We start from the raw sequence: 23,213 nt of genomic DNA, 5'->3' as shown, positions 1-23,213 counted from the left end.
AGCTGAGACAGAATGATCCCCATGAATCTGGAACCTAACTAGGCTACACAATGAGTTCCCGGTCAGCCTGACCTATAGTATGAGACCCTGTCAAAGAAACAAAAAAAAGAAGATGGAATTTTAAGTGGACTCTCCATAGAGCAGTCGGGGGATGGGGGCAGATTCAGGTCAGAGCAACGCCACTGCCACCGCAACATCCCCTGCAGAAGACATCCACATTCCTAGCCCAACACTCACTTCCTCCTCTTCTTCATGAGCTACTCCCAAATTCTAACAGCACACCTGACCCAGGCCCTCATCTGCTGGGCCAACCTCACCTTCTAGGAACTGCCTGCACTTGACCTAGTATGCCTGAAGAGGCCACGTGCATCCTTGTCTTGCTAGTTCATGAAGCTTTCTTGAGTTCAGGGTTAGCACATTCTGCAGTGTTATTTAATAACTAAGTAATTCCAAAATGGAAGGGCATCCCAGCTACGCTGCCAGACTCAAAGGAGTTGATGCAGGTGAGTGCTGCCTCATTCAAACTACCTTTAGTTTGAATCAGTGGGATTAAGAAACTGAGAAATTCCTTAATAAAATAAACACAACAAGACCCAAGTGCAGGGCCCCTGAGCCCACCCTGCCCTTCGCCTTTCCATTCGGTCACCATGCTTTAAGGGCTGGTCTGCATGACCTCCAAGGCCACTGCAGCCCAAGAGCTGCATTACTGCAGTTCTCACTCGGCAGAGCTGATTCGCTTTTCCTGCAACCATGCACTGTATGTTCCCAGCCTTCACCAAGACCACACAGCCACATGAGCGACACTGAAGGGCAACACGGTAACACACGCCATCTAACGCAAACCCAGTCTATTCAGTTTATCTTTCTGGTACTTCTTATTAGCTGTTTAATATAGATCACTCAGACTGTAAAGTATGTGCATATGAGCTGCATGCCAGTAGCTGCTTTCCTACCAGAGACTTTCTCGTGGGAACGTAGCTGATTTACCTCATTCCCTCAAAAGGAATGCAGTATCTACTGTGGAACGGAGCAGTATTTACTGCATTGCAACTGAGAACCTTTCTGTTTAAAATGCAGATGTCAGCGTTTAATATGGGATCATGAAGCTGGGTGTCAAAGGCTTGATGCATACATGCAAATGTTAGCTGAAGATGAGGGGTTTCTGCTCTTGCTCACTGGCTGTCAGCAATATTTCCTTTTATGCAATAATTATTAGATTCCTCTTATTTCAAGTTTTACAATTCTGGACAACGAAAGAATGTTTTTAAGAATTCACAGCTTATTTGCTCTGATTGCCCCACTTTAAGCTCTCGCTGTCATGCTACCTCAGCACTGACCGACACTAAATGCCCATGGACGAATAAGAGCAGTTCCCAGGTAGCAGGAAGGGGCGCACCTTCCTCTTACAGTCAGTACGTATGGCTCAGACTGTCTAACTTCAGATCCAGTTTGCCAGAGAAGAAAAGATAGCTCAAGCCAGGCATAGAGATGCGGGCCTGAAAGCCTAGTGCTAGGGAAGTGGAGACAGAAAAGTCACAGGTTCTAAACCTAGGCCAGCCTGGGTTCAAGAAGAAGGGGAAGAAGGAGGAAGAGAGTTTTAAAAATCCCTCGGTTGGTAGTGTCATATTCCCAAACATTCCACTCCTCTCTGTCACAGAGGAGCAGTCCCAGGAGCAGGAGGAACAGGGATGACGGCACGCATCATCAGTAGCTAAAACCTTTAATGCGGGAGCAAACAAGGCCCATACCTTGTAGAGCGGCCGACGCACATCTATGGGACAGTTCTGTATGACCTCATCAACGACATCCGAGATGGACTCCATGAAATCCGGGTTGGCGAACTACATTTTATAGAGACAGAAAAGAAATGTTATACGTTTTCCTCAAATAACTAGCGCTTTCTTCAAACGACATTTTAAGACTGTGTTTTTATGTTTAACTATGTGTGTAGGTGAGTGTGTCTGAGTGTGGGTTTGTGCACATGAGCAACGTGTGCACTGGTGCTGGAACCGGGCTGGGATCCTCTGCAAGAGCAGTCCCTGCCGTTACACTGGGGCATGCTTCCAGGCCCCTCAGCTACATTTCTTTAAAGGTGACCAACAAACACACAGTTCCCTAGAACGGAAATCAAAGAATGTCAAAGGAATGCGCATGGCCGACCACATGTGTGTGGAGCGATGTGAACATGACATGTGTGCGTGTAGCCAAGGAAAAGTACCCATCAGTCACCAGGACAGGCAGCCCTGCTAAGGAGAGCACTGCACCGCACGCCAGTCAGAGAGAGGGGAGGGCACGCACACCAGCTACGGGGCGTGCAATGAGAATTACACTTGTGAGTATTGACACAGAGAAAAGTTAGCCAGGCTTTGAGAGGAAACCGTGCTACGGTGATGGCGGTGGTGTTAGAACCCAACAGTCGCCCTTGCAACAGTCACGGTGAGCAAACAAATAAGCATCTTTGGGTCCAATGGCATGAGTTAAATGTACGAAAGTCGGAAACTGTCAACTCCAAATACACTTCAAAACCCAGTTCGTACTCCAAGGTCTCGGAGGAAGAAGGTGACATCCAGTCTTTCACCAGCTGGGGATGCACTGCTTCAGAAGGACAGTCACAGAGCTGGACAGACTCTGTCCTAACCCCACTCCCATGCAAGGGCCAGTGTACACCAGTCTCCAGGATTAGTGACTTACATTACCACCGACCCCTTAAGGTCAGTTTCAAATCCATTTTCTTCTATTGCTATTCAAAGTTTTCCTCATCTCAAGGCGGATAACCCAACCTTAAGTGTTAGAGCAGGTAAGTCGATGGCAAGGCAAACCAGGCAGCCACAAGGCATGGGGAGGGACCATGCAAAACAGCCAACTTGCTCTCTGGGCCCCTGTACTGGGAGCTGCTCCTGGTGCACACTAGGGGGCAGCATTGCTCCACATCACTGTACTCTGCAGCCTCAGAGACAGCTCTTACCTCAGGGTGAAAGAATATTTCCGGTCCCAGGAACCTTTCATAACCAACATCTATAATGAACTTTTTCTGGTTGATCGCATTGATCCCCGTGTACTGTTTGATCCACTTCCGGGAATCCATGTCATACTTAGCAAATTCTTTGACAATATCAGGGCAAATGTAACAGTACTTCTCCTGTGTATACACAAAAAGATATCACCACGCATTAATAACCGCCAGTGTCTCTGCCCTCTGACAAATACACAGGAACCCACACATTACAGACAGCTGACTCCACCTCTGCTACACTGTAACCCATGTGGCTGGACTGTCAAGCTCGTGTCCCCCTGTCTTTCGGCTCAGACATGACGGCGCTTGAGCAGGTAAGTCTGCTTTCTCTGCAACTTGGTTATTCATCACTACCAAGTCCACCTAATTTTGTTGCCATATTGTCTGCAATAACACCTCTCTGTAGACATCAGCACCTTGTCTCCATCCAGACTTTACGTGCTCCCTCGGGCTCCCTCTCCGGTGCCTTCTCACCACTGCCCATGTCTGGATAGCAAACTAAGCTTCGCCTACGGTAGAGTACAGTAACCAACCACATCCTAACGTGTGTGCGTGCATGTGTGCGCATCGGTGTGATACAGAGGGAGTGCCCTCTAGCTTCCCGCTAGACGTCTGCTTGCAGGGATCCCCTGGCCCGCAACGTGCCTGAGATTGTACCTTGCCAGTCACGTGTCCTAAGTCACTTAATCAACACTGGAGATACAGTCAATGCAATACTTAGATCCCGGTCAGAAATAACCTAGCACTGACTTCAGTAAACAACACAGGATGCAGATACTACAGAACAAAAGCAGGATCAGGCAGGAGCACTGGGGTTGCTAAGAGATTGCCGCCACTGAAGAAAGGAAAACAGCTAAAGGAAACGTGGGAATACTTTAGCCTACAAGGAAGTCTTGGGACACTCGGCAAACCTCTCCGCAATGGAGAAGGGACCAGCTCCACCTTTTGCTTTAGCACGGAGAGTTTCCCCAGTCCTGGAAGGTCCAGGCCCGGGATGCAGAGGTTAGTGGTGCCCTTTTTGTAGGATCCTGCCTGATATCTGCCCCCTCCTGAAAGGACGGTTTTCAACGAGTATCAGCCAAATGTGGAAATCTTGTCTCATGCATCCTTGCATTCAACCAGCCTCGGTAGAGGCTCAGCTGAGAGGAAAACAGCAGGGGGGCTTACCCTCACCCCCCCACACACACCCCCAACTATCCTGAACCTCAAAACCAGAGAAAGGAGATACTTAAGGTCACAAGTCACACCCCACCTCAGACTCTTCTCCCGATCCAAACAGAACCCTTCCTCCTTCACTCTATAGAATAATCAGCCTTGGACTCTTAAGAATCTCCTTCATTCTGATTTTTTTCATGTTTTGAGTTTGATAGCTGAGAAGAAAATTCCTTTAAAAGGCTCTGTAACTGCTATACAAAGACAGCCAGGTCAAGTAGACACTAAATATTGACCAGAAAGCCACTTTGTTTCTTTTGTTACTAAAGAATCCTGTCACTGGTCTAGTGCTGAACCGAGGTCTGGAGCCATGCAGGGGGATTGTGTTCAAGGATGCTAAGACTCAGACTGGCCTGGTCTGAGGTGCATTCTCAGGGCACGAAGGCAGGCAGGCACCACGGGATTCCTGAGAGCTACGCTGCTGCTGTGACTTGCCCCTGATTCCAAAAGGAAGCATGGAGGGAGATGTGGAAGCAGCGTGCATTTAATTGAAGGTTTTGTTTAATTAGGCTCCAATTAAACGACGCCCTACTGCACACACAGTGGCTCCCCACCAGTTATCAAGTCGCTCTCCGTGTAGAAGAGCGCACTGAGCCTCAAGGCCCCTGCACACTGAACTCACTGGCAAGACAGTCAAGGCCACACTCGCAGGGGACAGGAAGGGAGCAGGAGGGGGGTGATGGGCATCGAGGGAACGTCCAAGCACCATTTCTCTCTCACCCCCAAACCAGCCAGGGTCCCTTCTGTTTTTACCTTAATGGCTTTTGCGGTCTCCAGTGACTGCTCAGGAGGGATTCCCACCTCCCTCTCCCTTAGCAGCTGTTGAATGAAATACGTAATATCTCTACCTGCAATTGGGATGTGTTTGATGCAGCTTCCAATTACATAACCTTCTGCCTGGAGAGGAAGAGGAAGCAGGACAGCCATATCAGTAAAACACAGTCCAGAGCCAACTGGACCCAGGAGGTTCCCAGCCACACCTTCCCAGCCTCCCCTCTGTGTACTGAACTAGCGTGTAAGGGCTCCCATTCATGAGGCTCAGCGCCTAAGGTCCTTTTAAATGACTGCACCTGCAGCTCTATTAATATTTAAAATTCTAAATGACTCCAATAACCTGAATCTCCATAAGCAACCAAAATGTTGTTTTCATTCGGAACAGGAGAAACTGCGTAGGTTTAGTCCATTTCTAAAAGACAATGCTGTCTGAGAGAAGTCATCTTTTCTTCTAACTAGACAGGAAAGACTTCGTCTATGTGCTACTGAACCAACTATAAACCTCCTAATTCAAAGTCAGTGACAAAGCCTGGTACAGACGCCTGTGATCCCAAAACAACCTGGATCCAAACTTTTTTTTTAAGATTATTTATTTATTACATATACAGTATTCTGCCTGCATGTGTATCTGCACCCCAGAAGAGGGCACCAGATTTCATTATAAGATGGCTGTGAGCCACCATGTCGTTGTTGGAATCGAACTCAGTACCTCTGGAAGAAGAGTCGGTGCTCTTAACTGCTGAGCCATCTCTCCAGCCCCCTGGATCCAGACTTCTAACCTTCATGACTAGTGTGGAGAAAATACTCTGAGAACATTTATAGTGTAGATAAAGCAAAACCCTGCCTGCCGGATATGTGCCTTACGGCAGATACTACAAATTCAACAAAGGGTTCCACTCAAAGAAGCTGACCAACCAGGGCCTCTGCAGACCCTGTGTGTTTGTGGCTCAGGATCTGCATTCTCCCTGCCTCCTTCCTTAGCTACTGAAGGCATGTCTGCGAGGGGCCCACAGGGAGTCCACAGTGACTCTGCTACCGACTAGCAGGGCTAATGCCCACAGCACTACAGTCCCCTCACTGACCTTTTGTGGGCACAGGCTTGCCACAGAAGCCGCAAGCCTGGCTACCCATCCAGCTTGTCTGCAAAGATACTGGGGACACTGGTGGTCGGGTTTCACACTCTAGCACTTCATGGCTTCTAGGCCACAAAGCCCAAGGGAAAGAGAGGGCATGGAGGTAAGCCACTGCTCCATGCTGCAGGTGTGCACTCTCCACACGCGCACAGATGGAGCCACCAATAAGCTGCAAGGACCTCCTTCCCAAGGCTTCCTGGGCTTTTGGCTCACGGTCCTAACTTCTAAACAAAAGATTAGACCTTTCTGCAAGGTACAGGTATTTGTAAAATATTAAAGATGGAGATAAGAGGTATGGACAGGTGATTAAAATATTACCTTCCTACAGGCTGACTCTTCACAGTCACACTTGGCCTCACAGACACCATTTTCTAGAATGAGCACTAGTGAGCGTGCAGCATGCCACACACCTGCAGCGGGAGTCAGCACTGGGTCACTGCAGGGCCACACACCTGCTGTGGGACAATGGTCTTTTATCCTGTCACCTGTATTATCTTTAATAAAATGCTGATTGGCCAGTAGCCAGGCAGGAAGTGAGGCAGGGCAATGAGAATGCTGGGAAGAGGGAAGCGCAGTCTGCAGTCCTGTCCCAGCCACAGAAGAAGCAAGAAGTGACTGCCTCGCTGAAAAAAGTACCAAGCCACATGGCTAACACACACAAGAATTACGGGCTAATGTAAGTTATAAGAGTTATAAGAAGCCTGAGCTACTAGACAATCAGTTTATAACTAATGTAGACCTCTGTGTAGTTCTTTGGGACTGAATGACTGCAGGACCAGGTGGGACAGGCACTTCAGTCAACACACACCATGGCTTTAGATAATTATTTTTCATAGACAATTTGACTGTAATAGAAAAAGGTATCATTAAATTTATATGCAAAATATAACTTTAGCATTATTTATATGGTATAAATTCTACCCCAATCTAAAATGTGTACATGTATATACATACATCTGTGTCTTAACCAAAGCTTGACAGACAGTGCAGTGATATCGTGTCTGTCTGAATGGGTTTTCTTATTGTTCATGGTTTTACCCAATTTTTCAGTAACAAATAATTTTTGTAAATGGGGGAAGAAACTAAACTACGACATGGTGAAAAGTTACCTGGGTTCTAGGTGTAACATTTCCGGCCACACTGGTGCTGAGCCACCCTGGACAAGTGAACAAGTGACTAAAGAACAGGCATCTGCCTCGCCCTCCACAGTGTGCGTGTGATGGGGAACCAAATGCATGCAGGTCTGGGGCCACACACCTGCAGCTGCCCTGCTGCTCGGCATCAGAGGGACAGCCGGGAGCCAGAGTGCCAGACTGCTCTGAAGGACCCCGGTCTGACTCACACACCCCTCCCATGGAGAGGACACGTTGGCAGGGGTGCGAGGGTCAGAGACACTGGAGTGTCCTTCCTGGCCATTAAGGCTTTCACGACATTAGCCTTTCAGCAGACACAAAAGCAGCAGAATGTCACTCCTTCAGTTGCTGAACCAAAACTGACTATCACCTCTCAATTAAAGAAAATGTACTTGTTTTGCCTGGTTTGGGCTTAGTTTTGCTTTTGTTTGCTTATTTTTAGTTTGTTGTATGTGCGTGCACACACTCACATATATGTAGGTGCCTATGGAGGCAGATGTCGAAATCCATGGCTTTGGTTGAGACAGGGTCTTGCATATCCCAGGCTGAACTTAAGCCCAGTATACAGCCAGGAATGGCCTTCTGAACTGCCTGTGTTCACCTCCCAAATGCTGGAACTATAGGCATGTGCTTGGAATATTCCTTTACACTGTGTGAGGAAATGTCACTGTGGTTGGTTTAAAAGCTAAATGGCCAATAGCTAGGCAGGATTCTCGGGCACAGAGAATGCTGGGAAGAAGAAGGGTGGAGAAGACAGAGAGATGCAGAACAAGTCAGACACACGAAACGGGACAGAAGTAAAAGCCACATGGTAGAATGCAGATTAATAAAAAAAAAGGTTAATTTACGTTTCTAAGAGCTAGTTAGGAACAAGCAAGCCTAAGCTACAGGCTGAGCTTTCATAATTAATAATAAATCTCCATGTCATTTTCTGTGAGCTGGTGTCCCATAAAAAAAATCCACCTACAGCTATGTGCCACCTCACTCATCTTTGAATTTTTTAATATCCTAATTTATATGTTCAGAACAGATGTAGGGGCTAGAGAAATGGCTCAGTGGTTAAGATCATGCATTGCTCTTCAGTGGGCTGAAGTTCTGTTCCCAGCACTGACATCCGACAGCTTACAACTACCCATAACTCCAGTTCCGGGGGTTCTGATGCCTCTGGCCTCTGGGGGTACCTGCATTCACATGCACAAACCCATACAGAGATAAATCCATATAATTTTTTTTCAAAACTTAATCTTAAGGACTGTAAAATGGTTTAGCAGATAAAGGTGCTTGACCTGAGCTGATACCTGAAACCCACACAGTAGAATGAATGAACAGAGTCCCCCAGTCGCCTATGCTAATCAAGCCTTTCACTGGGCATGCCCTGACCCTCAGCTCTGGCCTCCAGAATCAGGTCTGGCTGCAGCAGCTCGAATGATGGGTCAGGACGCCAATGTGGCTCCTGTGGGGATACAGCAGAAGCCTTGGGGCAGGGGAGAATGACAACAGAATCTGCTCCATGATTTTGAAGCTGCCAAAGGCACAAACATGGCCATCTTTTGAACTCTTTAACACCTTCCGAGGCTGTCTAAATTTCTATTGCCAAGACCAGGTACATACTTTTTTAATCCCAGCACTTGAGAGGAAAGCAAATGAATCTCTGTGAGTTCAAAGCCAGCCTGATCTACACAGGGAGTTCCAGGCCAGCTAGGGAGACCCTGTCTATGAATTAAAAAAGGAAAGAAGAAGAAAAGGAGGGAGGGAGGGAGGGAGGGAGGGAGAGAGAGAGAGGGAGGGAGAGAGAGAGAGAGAGAGAGAGAGAGAGAGAGAGGGAGAGAGAGAGAAAGAGAGAGAGAGAGAGAGAGAGAGAGAGAGAGAGAGAGAGATTAAGGAGGATGGAGGGGGGGAGGGAGGGAGGGAGGAAAGGGAAGGAAGGAAGGAAGGAAGGAAGGAAGGAAGGAAGGAAGGAAGGAAGGAAGGAAGGAAGGAAGGAAAAATGAAGGAAAGAAGGGAGGAAGGAAAGGGAAGGAGGGAAGAAGGAAGGGAGGATCCCATTGCCATTTCTAAGTACATCACATAAAAAGTCAGAGGGGGGTGAGTTTTGCCTTGCCCTTTTCAATTCTCCTCTTACCTCAGGACAGGTGTTCAGCCTCAGAGAGTAAAATAGGAACGCTGTGCTTACCACTGGGATAACGTGGGTGACACCGTCTCCACTGTCTATGACTATCCCCGTCAGTGTGCGCTCACCAACTTGCCGGGATGTCCATGAGGCTGCCAGAGCCAGCACTGCCTGGAGAGAGACATTGAACACCCTCTGAAGAAAGACGGCACCCCACCCGGAAGGTCAGCAGCCATCGGTGACGAGTCTCAGGTTCTGCAGTGAACGTTTCGTACTTAACGAGTCTGAGACACTTCCCTTTCCCTATCCCACAGCTCCCAAACTACAATGCCCACCTAGTCAACTGGCATGCCAGTTTTCATTTCAAATGAAGAAGCTGGGTTTTTGACAAAAAAAAAAAAAAAGTTTTACAAACAAGAAACAGTGAAATGGAATTCCACTGCTAAATCCCAAGATTTCACTTCTAATTTACTGATGATCCAAAGGCAGCCACAAACACAGCCTGGGTTGGTTGGTTTGTTCGTTCACAGAATTTATCTGTGGTTTGAGGTGGGGGTCTCCTGTAACCTAGGCTGGCTTCAAACTTGTCACGTAGCCAAGGATGGCCTTGAACTCATGATCTTCCTGCCTCCAACTCCAGAATACGAGGATGTGCTCCACCATATAGCTTTTTCCACATTTGATTTCTTGTCAATCATTTCTTGATTCCCTGGGCTCAAACCCAGGGCTTTGTGCTGGGCAAGCACTCTCCCTAACTTGACCCACATGGAACTCTTCTCTCACAGGTGACAAGACCTCCATGCAGAAACTTTGATCTGATAGGTACAAGACAGTGGTTCTCAGCCAGGGGCAACTCTGCTCTTCGCAGAACATCTGGTCACTTCTGCCATGGCTCACTATCAACAATTACTATCGGAGAGGAGGCTGGCTGCTGCTCTACATTCTGCAAGGCACAGGACACACTACAGCAAGGAACTAGCCAGCCCAAAGCCAGGCCAAGATGGAACACAGGAATTTAAACTTTACTTTTTTTTTTTTTTAAGATCTATTTATTTAGTATGTACACAGTGTTTTGCCTGCATGTTTGCCAGCAGGCCAGAAGAGGGTGCCAGATCCTATTACAGCCTGTTGTGAGCCACCATGTGGTTGCTGAATGTTGAACTCAGGTCCTCTGGAAGAGCAGCCAGTGCTCTCAACCACTGAGCCATCTCTCCAACCCAGGAAATTAAACTTTTGAAAAGCATATTCTGGAACCCTGATTGCTCTTTGGGCTGACAAGGGAGGGGGACTTGATTGGGGGGGGGGGAGGGAAAGGGGAGGCAGCTGTGGGGAAGAGACAGAAATCTTTAATAAATAAATAAATAAATAAAAAGAAAAAACAAACAAACAAACAAAAGCATATTCTGGGTGAAGTTGACATACAGACCATCTTAAGAACCATTAGGCCTTGTGGGACATGGTGGCAAACACCGTTCATCACAGCACTCAAGAGGTTAGGACAGGAGGATCACCCTGAGTTTGAGCCCAGAGTAGCTATAGAGTAAGGTCTTGTATAAATAATAATAATAGTAATAATAATAATAGTAATCCAGTGTTTCTGAGTACCTCCCTGTTCTATACACTACGTATAATATATGTCTTGGGAGGGAACAGAATTAGTAGATTTCCTCTGTGGGAAAGGGTGGGGCCTTTACTGTGTGAACAGACACTATGATTCACTATGGGGAGACTACAGCACCTACAAAATGCATCTCTCCATGGAACTCTTCTTTCTTCGAAGGAAGTACTATTATACAGGAAATTTTGGAGAAAGACTCATCTCAGTTACTCCTCAAGACTCCAACCAGCGCCCTTGTATATAACTGCCAAAGCAACAACAAAATTGTAAGCCAAGAACAAGAATCTTCAAGATGAGTTCTGGAGCTCCCAGGAGGTCCGGGCCTCTTGGAGCAAGAGTTCATGGAACTAATGGAGCCTAATCAAGGGGCTCTCCCAAGGCATTTACTCTGTTTTAACTTTTGTCTGCTCTGTCGTTGAGACAGGGTCTCACTCTGTAACCCAGACTTGCCTCAGAACACATGCTGTAGCCCAGGCTGACCTAGACCCTCCTGCTCACCCTCCCAAGTGGTAGGATCATTGCTTGGCTTATTTTGTTTTCCAGTGGATGGCATGCTGTCTGTGCTGTCTTTTCATTTCATTTGTTTGTTGTTTCTTAAACTCACAGTGACCCAAAGTAAGTGTAAAACACTTAAAAAAAATAAAAACAAAAACAAAAAAGCACATCTACACCTCTAACTTGACACCCAAACACATGAGACTCTACATGGGAAAAACTGTAGAGCCAGACCAACTTTATATTAGTGGTAGTTATATAAAAATAAATTACAGAGGGCTGGAGAGATGGCTCAGAGGTTAAGAGCACTGATTGCTCTTCCAGAGGTCCTGAGTTCAATTCCCAGCAACCACATGGTGGCTCACAGCCATCTATAATGAGATCTGGTGCCCTCTTCTGGCATACAAACATACATGGAAGGAATGTTGTATACATAATAAATAAATAAATCTTTAAAAAAATAAAAATAAAAAAATAAATAACAGAGTCGGCAGTAGTGCACAAGCCTTTAATCCCAGCACTTGGGAGGCAGAGGTGGGTGGATCTTAGTGAGTCCGAGGCCAGCCTGGTCTACAAAGCAAGTTCTAGGACAGCCATTGTGGTTACATAGAGAAATCCTCTTTCAAAAAAATAAATGAATAAATACAGGCAAGATTCTTTATGGTGCTTTGATTAAAACCTGAATAGCTTGGTGATGGGGTGAGAGAGAAGAGAAATGCCTAACCCGGTCTGAGCACAGAAGGCCTTGGGATTACTGTGAGAATCAGAAAAATAATACTATTTTTACCTGTACTGCAATGTAGAGTCCTGGTACATTAAATGATTCAAACATGATTTCTGCAAGGTACTCTCTGTTTTCTGGTGTGTTCAGTGGAGGTTCTGTCTGTAAGAAAACGTTAGATTCAGTGTTCTCTCGAATTTCATATAAATACAACAGAGTTATAAAAGGCTGACCTAACAGCCTGTTGGATAGGGAATTAGAACTCCCTAGTTGCAAAGACAGGGTTCACTAAAGGTGACTAGTTAAAGGTATCTGACTGTGGGTCTCAAAAGCTTTGACAAGGCAGAGTGAAGACTCTATGGGGCTTCTGGTATCAGGACTCACCCAAAGTTCAAAGTTCAACAAGACACAGAAAAAGAGAAGCTCAATTCATTACCTACATTACACCGAGCATCCGTGAACTGAAAACCACGATGCAGGATGCCAAAGGCATGTATTCCTGAATACAGCCAAGGGTGAAGACTCACGATGCTATTCCCAGTACCCAGACCAGAGACAGATGAGTTCTCCAAAGAACAGGCAGAGGGAAAGCTGCTGCTTGAAGCACCAGAAGTTTCCTCAACCCGCCACACTTCAGGATGGCTGCCATGTCCCCTGGGCCCACCAAGCCCACACGCACACATGCAATGAAGGCAAATGTTAACGGCTAATAATACATAAAAATGCTAAAAGAAAGAGAAAAGTAATCAATACACAAATGGAGACAAAACCAAAAACATACAGAGGAAGCATCCTAAGATGCCCCAACCTGAAACTCTGAGCACCAACCTGACATCACAGTAATGTGAAATTACCCTCTGGCTATGTGTACAGATCTTTATGAAGCATAATGCATTTAGCACTTAGGCCTCAGTCCTAACCCCATGATATCTCATTATGTATGTTCAAGCTTTCCAAACTCCAGAAATCGGAAAGCTTCTGGCTGCACGCATTTTGAGCAAGGGATACCAAGTGTACACCTAGAATGATATGAAAACAAAGTAGAAGAAAATGTTGAGAGACTGTCAACAAGCCAGATCCTTTTAAAACAGTGTTATCAGATAGGATAAAAATCATCAGACAACAACCACACTAAAACAAGGCGCTGTACTTTTCCAAAATATATTAACATAAACTACAAAAATAATGAAAATGTTCTGGACCTTTTGGCAAAAAGTCCACATTGCCTTTTATTATGGACTGAATTGTGATCCCCCAAAATTCATGCATTAAAATCCTAACCCACAAGTCTCCCCTCCCTCTTTCTCTCCCTTCCTTTTTCCTCTCTCCCTCTCTCTGCCTCTCTCCCTTCCTGATGTGGACTATTCCTTTATACTGTGTGAATATATGTCACAGTGATTGGTTTAATAAAAAACTAAAGAACCAATAGCTAGGTAGGATTTCAGGGCAGAGAGAACACTGGGAAGTAGAAGGCTACCAGGAGTAGCCAGCCAGATGTGGAATGAGTCGGACACACAAAATGGGGTGCATGTAAAAGCCACATGGTAGGATATAAATTAAAAGACATGGGTTAATTTACGTTATAAGAACTAGCTATAAAAAAAGCCTAAGCTATCAGCTGAGCTTTTATAATTAATGATAAGGTTTCTGTATCATTATTGGGGAGTTGGCAGTCCCAACAAAAAGTCAGACTACACCTCCCTTCTCCATATACGCATTAGCACAGAGAAGAGGCCATCAAAAGCCAGGAAGAGGGCCCTGGCCAGGAACCATCCTGGCTGTACCTCCCTAACCTTGAACGTGCAGCCTCCAGGACTGTGAAAAAATAAACCTCTCCTGTTTAAGCCTCTTTGTCTGTGGCATTCTGTCAAGACAGCAGAGCATGCCACAAACACTTCAAGCAGGGAATAAAGCCTCTGGCTTCAGAATGGCTACTTAAATCCTGTGGCACACAGGGCCATACTTAAGCGTCTCCATGGTAGGAAGGATAACCCAATAATTTGTTATCTGGCCAAAATGTCAATTCAGAATTTGCAAAACCAAAATATCTTTAACTGTGTATAAACTCAGGAAATGAATTAATGCTGCGAAGGCCTTTATGTACTGCTCAGGGTGCGGTGAGGTGTTACACTGTACACAATCACAACACTGCTCCTGCTCGAGATCCCAAAATTAAACCCAATTATCTCTAAACAAAGAATGCTCAGATGAAGCCTCCTCCCTGAGGACTAGCTTCATAGTATCAGAAGGTGCTATGCAAACTGCCAAAGGAAGTTAGCAATTAATAGCCCTACCCAACTGTGCGGCCTATGAACCACAGCAATGACCAGCCCTGCAAGACAAGTCCCAAAGAGTGGCACTCAGACTTCTTGGTAACCAACAGCCCTCTAATTGGACCTACGGCCTTCCCAACAGCCTAGTACTGAAAACCTAGCCAACTACCTGGGGCTATTGAGGTCATGGATCTTAGAAGAGAACCTGCTAACACCACTTTACCAGAACAGCCAACTCCCAACTGCATTCTAAACCCTTATCCTGACACCCATAGGTGAGTGTCACTCTCGTCCCCCATCAGAAGCTTGTTTTCACAGGAGACGGAGACCATCACAGAAGACCACAGCTAGTCAAAATCCAGCCACAACAAATACACCGACCACACAACTCCTGCACCCTTTAAGGCTCAGGGAGCATCAAAGAAGAAGGGAAAGAAAGATTGTAAGAGCCAGGGGACCAGAAAATCTGCTTTGAGATCGTGTCTCCTGGAAATGACCCGGAAGCTTCACCCATGATACTGAAAAAATATGGCTGCCTAAACAAGACCCAAACAATATCAACACACACGCTGATGTGCAAGAGGGAACACTCATGAGGCTCTACCCCAGACACGCTACTAACCACTGCTGAGAGAGGAAGAATTAGATTTTCCCAGGGATGAGCCCCCTCACTGGCTATACAATATCAAGTGGTCAGCCCTGAAATCATGCACATACAAGCAACACTAAGTGGACTTGGCAAGTTACATTTATGCATTTATACATGTAGTAATAATAATAATAGCAATAGTAGAAGAAGTAATGAATTTGAGAGAGTAGTGGGGCACATTGGAGGAGCTGGAGCAAAAGAACACTGTTGTTCTAACCTCTGAACAGTGGCTGCACCTTAATCTACTGCTATCTCAGTCAGCAACGGCAACTCTGCAGTTACCAGTCTGGTTGGCTGCTCAGGCCTCAGCCTGGCAAGAACTCTGCTCCCACAGGCAACGGCCCTATTACTGCCACTACCTGTAGCTCTGATTAAATCTCTAGCGTTCTAATTATGAATAAGACTCAAGATTCAAAGGCTGGGTGGGGTGAAAACCTAAGAGCTCAGAGAGGTTGAGCAGCAACTAATTGATCCTCTCTCCTTGCTGGTGTCCATAGAAGACCCATGGACTTCCACCTCAACAAACCCCAGAGAAAGCTGTGCCACTCCAAACCCTGCTACTTCCTGTGACTATCTCTCGCGGATGCCCTCTGAGGCTCCAGGATGACTTTCTGTCAACTAGTTGCTAACTCAACCTCCTGACCCAAGGTTAATTTTATTTAATTATTGCAAATGCAAACTTGGGGTTCATGGTGTGATAGAATATCCCCAAATAGAACACAGGAGGGGTTGAAGGGAAGAAAAGAAAGGAGGGGAAAATAATATATTTTAATTTAAAAAATGTTAAATTAAGTAAAAAAGAATGGCTGGGCAATGGTTGTGCATGCCTTTAATCCCAGCCCTTGGGAGGCAAAGGCAGGTGGACCTCTGTGAGTCTGAGGTCAGCCTGGTCTATAAAATCAGTTCCAAGACAGGCTCCAAAGTCACACAGAGAAATTCTGTCTCAAAAGAGAGAGAGAATAACATGATACACGGAGCTGTGCAGGGTGGCACACACCTTTTATCCCAACACGCAGGAGTTAGAGGCAGGCGGATCTCTGTGAGTTCGAGGCCAGCCTGGTCTATACAGGGAGTGCCAGGCCAGCCAGTGCTATATAGTGATACGGAAACAACAAACAAACAAAAACTGTATCCCTTTATCCACAAGATTATACTGTTTCTTAGCGATCACAAGCAGAAGTCAAAACAGACAAGAGCCAGCTGCTGGCTAGCAGCCATACAACTGTGATGGCCATGACTATGGGAACTGGTTGTTTGAAGAGAAATGTCTCCCATGGGCTCCTGAACTTGAACACAGACCCCGTAGGTGAAGCTTCTGGAGAGTTTCTGAGATGCAGCCTTGCTGAAGGAAGTATGTCATTGGGAATGGGCCTTGAGATCTCACAGCTCCACTCACTTCCTGTTTACTCTCTCTGCTTCCTGTCTGTAGTAAAGATGTGACCTCTCAGCTTCCTGCCCCTGTCACCATGCCTGGTGCTTGCTGCCACACCTCCCAGTCAGACAGACTCTTCTCTCTCTGGAACGGTAAGCCAAAACTGAACTCTCTTCCTTAATTTGCCTTTGGTCACAGTGTTTTATCACAGCAAAAGAAAGGTAGAGATGTAGAAACTGCAAATAAAAATGTAGAAACTGCAAATAAAAAGGAGCAAGGTCCACCAAGATGGCTCAGTGTGTAAAGAAAGGTGCTTGCCACCAAGCCTGATGACCTGAGTTCAAGCCCCAGGGACCACATGGAAAAAGAAGACTGATTCCTTCAAGTTGTCTTCTGACCTCCACATGAGCATACATACAGTGCACACACAAACACAAAAATAAAGACATAAGCAAGAAAATGGAGTGTAATACTGTACATAAAGTATAAAAACATGGGTGAAAAGGGAGAAATCAATAAATGTTAACCATCTCTATGTTAATGGGATGCGACTAAGAAAGGCATAGACATTATTTCCAGACATTCTGATTCCTCCCTTCATCTCTCTTATTACAGGAAGGAAGCTTACACCCCGGTGAGACTCTGAACTAACACCTACATACCCCCTCACATAGCAATGCAACCCCCTTAGCCACAGACCAAGCACTAAGCAAAAGTAAACCCATCGCAGAGCTGGAGCGGACAGAGCATGGCCATGGCACTCCTGGCCACTGGGTCCCTGATACAGGACACTCAAGATGGACAGAATACAGCAGAAGGCACAAGTGCAGCTGAGCTCTATTCGAGCTGCTGTCTTCAGACCCGTGAACTGCCTCACCCTGGCAGACAGTATGAGCTGTACTTTATTAGCCCTGTGTGGTCATGACTGATTAGTCATTGGTTGATACTGGAAATGGCAACAGGTCCAGACAAGAAGTATAACCTAGACTTCGTCGTGGACAAGGATGACTAAGTAGCTAAGCTCTGGCCAGTGAGATACAAAAGCCAATACCAAACAGTAGAGCCTCTTTGCCTTCACTCCTCCTTTTCCTTTAGAATAAGGGAATGGCTGAAGCTACAGTAACCAACCTTGGAATAGTCAGCATCCTCATCAGGGAAGCCAAACAGCAAATACTCTAGGGAAGAGAAATCCCTCATGACACCAGACCAACACCTGCCATAAGCTGATTTATAAAGAAAACTGAAAGCCCTGCCCTGTTTGAACTACTATTTTTAGGCTCCTTTCACTGGCTGCCAATCACAACTCACCATCTTTGAAGAATCAGACTCTCTACTTCATCATCAGGGAATATTTGCTATGTACTCCCGTTCTCTGGGTCTGGAATCAAAGTATTCTTTTTGTTTGTTTGTTTTGTTTTGCTTTTCAAGACAAGGTTTCTCTGTGTAGCCCTGGCTGTCCTGAAACTCACTCTTTAGACCAGGCTGGCCTCAAACTCAGAGTGATCCACCTGCCTCTGTCTCCCGAGTGCTGGGATAAAAGGTGTGCTTCACCACAACTTGACCCAAAGTTGGTATTCTTAAGACTATGTCCTCATAACCCGTTTCCTCCTTGGTCTTCCACTTCTTCTGTGTCCACCACCAAAGGTATGGGAAGTATTTCTTTGGAAGACACACTTGAATAAAACATTCCCAAACAATTACATAAGATCAAAGTCTTTTTATTGTCTTAATATTAAAGCATATTATTAGAATATCACATAAAAGGAAACTACACAGCATTATAATTCATAGCAATAGTAAAATTACCACCTGGTACTTATTCAAAATGAATAAATAATTAGTATTATGAAAAATAAACCTATATTTCTCCATGAGACAAAAAATTAAATGCATATGCCTAGAATTAGTTCCACCTTTAACCCCTCTATGATTGTAGTGGAGAAATGCTTTACTATTATTGGTATATGTGTGCACATGAGCACAGATACACAAGCGTCACATACACCAGTGGTCGTCAGAGGAGAACTCCGCAGCTCCAGCTTTCCTGTCATTGAGGGTTCTGGCCATCAAGCTTGCACAGGATCTACTATTACCTACTGAGCCATCCTGAAACCATTTTTAAAATATAAACACTCAAAGAAAAGAGAGCAGGAGAGGAGATGACAACATGCTAGAAGCTTGGAGACAGGTGGAGCAGCACAGGCTGAGCAAACCCATGTGGCCCATCTCTGTGCTGGCTAGTGGTCACAGAATTAGGAAATGTAACTGAAGGTTTCTCTTCTACCTGCCAATTCCCAAATAAACACTCAGAGGCTTTTTATTAATTAAGCAAGTTCAGCTGATGGCTCCGGCTTATTATTAACTAGCTCTTACAACTTAAATTAACCCATTTTTATTATTCTATATTTTACTACGAGGTTTGTGGCTTGTTAACTCACATCTTGCTTCTAGGGTAACTACTGGTGTCTCCCTTACTCTACCTTCTTTCTCCCTATATCTTTGCTTGGATTTCTTGCCTGGCTTTATTCTTTCTGGCTATTGTCCAAATCAGCTTCTTTATTAACCAATGATAACAAAACATTCACAGCATTAGGGAAGAGCATGTCTGAATCATCATTAATACGTTAGCAAATTTTATGTCAACTCAACACAAGCTAGAGTTATCTGTGAGAGGAGGAAAGTCCATTGAAAAATTGTCTTAAGATCCAGCTATATTTTCTTAATTAGTGACTGATGGGGGAGGTCCTAGACCATTGTGATCCCAAGTTCTATAAGAAAATAGGCTGGACAAGCCATAAGCAAGCCAGTAAGCAACAGCTCCTGCCTCTAAGTTCCTGCCCTGTTTGAGTTCCTATCCTGACTTCCTTCAATGAGGAACAGTGATACGAAAAAGTGTAAGCCAAATAAACCCTTTCCTCCCCAACTTGTTTTCATTACAGTAATAGAAAACCTGACTATCAGCAATCCAGGGAATTCCAGAGCATGATGTAGATATATGAAGCTGTCATAGTGAAATCCATTTCGTCTGCTAACCAAAAACCTAATTTAAGAAAGAGAAAAGGAAAAGAAGGGAAAGAAAGAAAAATGAAAGGAAAGGAAAATAAATTGGGTGTGGTGGTACACGCCTATAATCCCAGAACTGGTAACATGGAAATAGGTGGATGCCCAGAACTTGAGCTTGTCAGTCAAGCCTGGGCTACTTGGTAAGTCTCAGAACAGTAAGAGAATGTGTGTGTGTCACTCTCTCACACACAAATACACACACACAAACACACGAGTCAATGTCTAGCCTCTCCACTCTCAAAATCACCCAGCCCAGTCCCCAGCTCCACCTCTTATTAGCACACGGTGGCCCCCCACCGTGCCCCCCCACCGTGGCCCCCCACCGTGGCCCCCCCACTGTGGCCCCCCCACCGTGGCCCCGCACCGTGGCCCCGCACCGTGGCCACGCACTGCCCTTCTTCACTCCCATCTCACAGGCCCTCTAGTTAAACTAGTCAGTTCTTCAAAGGTGTCATGGTGTCCTGAAAATGGGTTTCTCTAGGTTCACAGAAAACACCACCTATTTCTTCCTACAAGGATTATATTTTACCAGTTTATAGATATGCCAGCTAACCCAGGGAAGAACGTGTGTGTGTGTGTGTGTGTGTGTGTGTGTGTGTGTGTGTGTGTGTGTGTAAGAGAGAGAGAGAGACAGAGAGAGAGAGAGAGACAGAGGGACAGAAAGTAAAAGAGATAGGAGGAAGAAGAGAAAACAGAAACAGAAAGAAACTCTGTGTGGCTTTCCATTTTCTTCTCTTTTTCTTCGTCAGGAAAACTGTCCTGTGACACGCATCTGCACTTACTCCATAGGCCTTAGGTTAGATGCCCTTTAATTGGAGGCTGAGGAGAGGTCCTGGTTCACGAAGCTGAAGCAGGCAGGAAGCAGCTGGGCATGGTGCCTGGCCCTAAAATCCTATCCAACAGGTAGTTAGTGATAAGCTAGAACAGGAAAAGTGTCAGCCCAAGCAGGTGGAATCTAAGATACGTTTTGGCCACACAGACAAAGTAACTCACAGTAACAGTTACCTGGTTGTTTATTTAATACAACCACTGTGAGTGTTCAGTAAAGACAGAGGCCTATAAAACACAGGAGTCACATTTGACATTCCGAGTTTGGAGATATGCCTGAGGGTGAGGTCAGAGCACCTTTAAAGATTTGCCTTGACTAATATAATTAAAATCCTAATGTAATTCTAATTAATAATTGGCGTTTTGCCTGCATGTATGTCTATGCTAGGGTGTCAGATCTTAGAGTTCCAGACAGTTGCTAGTTGCCATATGGATGCTGGGAATTGGACCTAGGTCCTCTGGAAGAGCAGCAAGTGCTCTTAACAACTGAGCTATCTCTCCAGTCCCACTACTTTCTAATATAATATTATATTACATATTATTATAACATAATAATTAATATACATTAAATATATAGACTTTAACTTTAACTACTAACCTTGTAGTTACTTCTTTTAGTTTTCCAAGACAGGGTTCCTCTGTGTAACAGCTCTGGCTGTCCTGGAACTAGCTCTGTAGTCCAGGCTAACCTTGAACTCACAGAGAGCTGTCTGCCTCTGCCTCCCAAGTGCTGGGATTAAAGCCATAAGCCACCACCAGACAATTCTAAAGAGCACATGTAGTAAACATTAGAAAGAATTATAACTGGATATTGAACCATTTGATAATGTACTTGCATAGAAAAATCCAAAGCCAATTCATGTAAGTTTTAAAATGCAGCTTATCTTGTATAGAATTGCTATTTATGAAGCAAATCATTTTATTCATGAGGCTGTTTTTAATCTAGAAAGAATATTCTATGGAAGGAAAAATTATGTTGAATAGAACAATGAGATCCCATAGATCCCAAGAGGTATTTCTTCTCATTTTTCTGTGCTCTTTTGTTTGACACAAAACTTAAGTACAATAATCAGGGAGCAGACCCAGCTCAGCTCCCTTTTACAATAAGATCTAAGCACTGGAAAAGTAACGTCTTGGCTGAGGCTTTAGGCACAGCATCCACTTACTTCCCACACAAGCCACGCCTCCATCTCCAGACCCTGTGCTGGAAGTCCGTCATAGCACTTACCCTCCTCCCAGCTAAGAAACCCACAGGCAGCTCAGGCACTGGGGCAAAACCACTGGAAGGTCCCTAAGAATGGCTTCTAGATGGCAGCACAGAGAGTTGGACAGCCATCCTGGGGCACCCGAGAGCCAACAGAAAAGGTCACACTAAAAGATGGGTCCATCTCCAAGTGGCTGAACTGAGCAACCCAGGGCAGCCAGACTCTGGCCTTCCTGCTTTGCAGTGATAAGTCATTTAGGTTCCAGATAATTTTATTGTGTGTGTGTGTGTGTGTGTGTGTCTTTCTGGTATTTCCCCTAAAGCAGCCTGATTCATGTGAAAGTCTTTAGAAGGACTTTGTGTTTAAAAATCTAAGTAAGTCTTTAGAAGGACTTTCATGTTTAACAATCTAGGTAATTTGGAATTCACGGGAGTATATTCCTCTCGGCTCCAATACTCACCATTAAAAAATAATGGTCCTCGGGTTCAGCACGAAGATACTTAAAGACCACTTGTTCCATGAACCTTTCCATAAGATCCCAGTCTTCAATGATGCCATGTCGTATAGGCCACTGGGGCAAAAGGAAGCAAGATGTATCCAGACAGTAAGAAATGGAAAGGGGCAACGGCTTCACAGCACAAGTGCAGAGGAGGCGGTGCAGCCCAACAGAATAAAGGCCTCCTGGCAGGAGGCTCATGGTGAATCACATTTCAACAACACACTTTAACAAGAGACCTAGTTAGGTACTGTAATTGACTGCTTCACCTCTAAGTACACAGAACTACCTGGATGACAGCGTGCAGAGCTCATCCCCCATGCAACTCCCTCTGGTCCTTTTGTTTTTACAGAAGAAAGGCCTGCTTTGCTGGTGAACAAGTGGAGAAATGGGAACTATTACACAGGGCTGGTGGGACTGAAAACTGTGGCAACTACTGTAGAAGTTAGTGTGAAGGTTCCTAAAAAGAACTAAAAACAGGGCTGGAAAGAGGACTCAGAGGTTAAGAACACTGCTGCTCTTCCAGAGGTCCTGAGTTCAATTCCCAGCAGTCACATGATGGTTCACAACCATCTGTAATGAGATCTGGTGTCCTCTTCTGGTGTGCAGGCATACATGCACATAGAACACTGTATACATAATAAATAGATCTTTAAAAAAAATCAGAACTACTGTAAAGCTCATGGAGACTACGCGTGGGCATATACCTGAAGGACTGTAAGTCAATAAATTACAGAGCTATATGCACATCCATAATGACCATTGTGTATTCACAGTAGCTGAGAAATAGAACCAGGCTAGATGTCTATCAACAGATAAATGGATTCTTTTTAAATGTAGTACATATATGCATTGAAGTTTTATTTAGTCATAAAAAATAAAATCATGACAACTGCAGGAAAATGAATGCCAATAGAAATTATTAAGGTAAATGAAATAAGCCAGATGCAGAAAGACAAATATTGCATGTTTTCTCTATATAGAACCTAGATTTAAATTACTCTCTCCCTATCTCTTCTCTCTTCTCTCTCTCTCTCTCTCTCTCTCTCTCTCTCTCTCTCTCTCTCTCTCTCCCCTCTCTCTCTCTCTCTCTCTCTCTCTCTCTCTCTCTCTCTCTC

General features: G+C 45.1%; 1 protein-coding gene across 6 annotated transcripts in view; it reads right to left on the bottom strand.

Moving 5' to 3' along the window:
• The window catches only part of Actr3b (actin related protein 3B), a 96,598-nt gene that overhangs the window by 19,025 nt on the left and 54,360 nt on the right, over positions 1 to 23,213 (bottom strand). For 5 of the 6 annotated variants that reach the window (XM_050123734.1, XM_050123739.1, XM_050123735.1 and 2 more), the window contains 6 exons: positions 22,060 to 22,170; positions 12,276 to 12,371; positions 9,439 to 9,546; positions 4,979 to 5,122; positions 2,966 to 3,139; positions 1,749 to 1,841 (listed from right to left, as the gene is read on the bottom strand). In XM_050123734.1, the coding sequence (XP_049979691.1) occupies positions 1,749 to 1,841; positions 2,966 to 3,139; positions 4,979 to 5,122; positions 9,439 to 9,546; positions 12,276 to 12,371; positions 22,060 to 22,170 (726 nt within the window). The remainder of the gene's footprint in view (positions 1 to 1,748; positions 1,842 to 2,965; positions 3,140 to 4,978; positions 5,123 to 9,438; positions 9,547 to 12,275; positions 12,372 to 22,059; positions 22,171 to 23,213) is intronic. The other variant, XM_050123737.1, reaches the window with a different exon arrangement.

The sequence above is a fragment of the Alexandromys fortis genome, unplaced genomic scaffold (genome assembly GCF_014885135.2).
Source record: "Alexandromys fortis isolate MF-2015 unplaced genomic scaffold, M_Fortis_MF-2015_v1.1 scaffold_217, whole genome shotgun sequence".
In the NCBI taxonomy this organism is placed as follows: domain Eukaryota; kingdom Metazoa; phylum Chordata; class Mammalia; order Rodentia; family Cricetidae; genus Alexandromys; species Alexandromys fortis.
The sequence above is the reverse complement of the archived record's forward strand: the minus strand, read 5'-3'. Positions and strand labels throughout refer to the sequence as shown.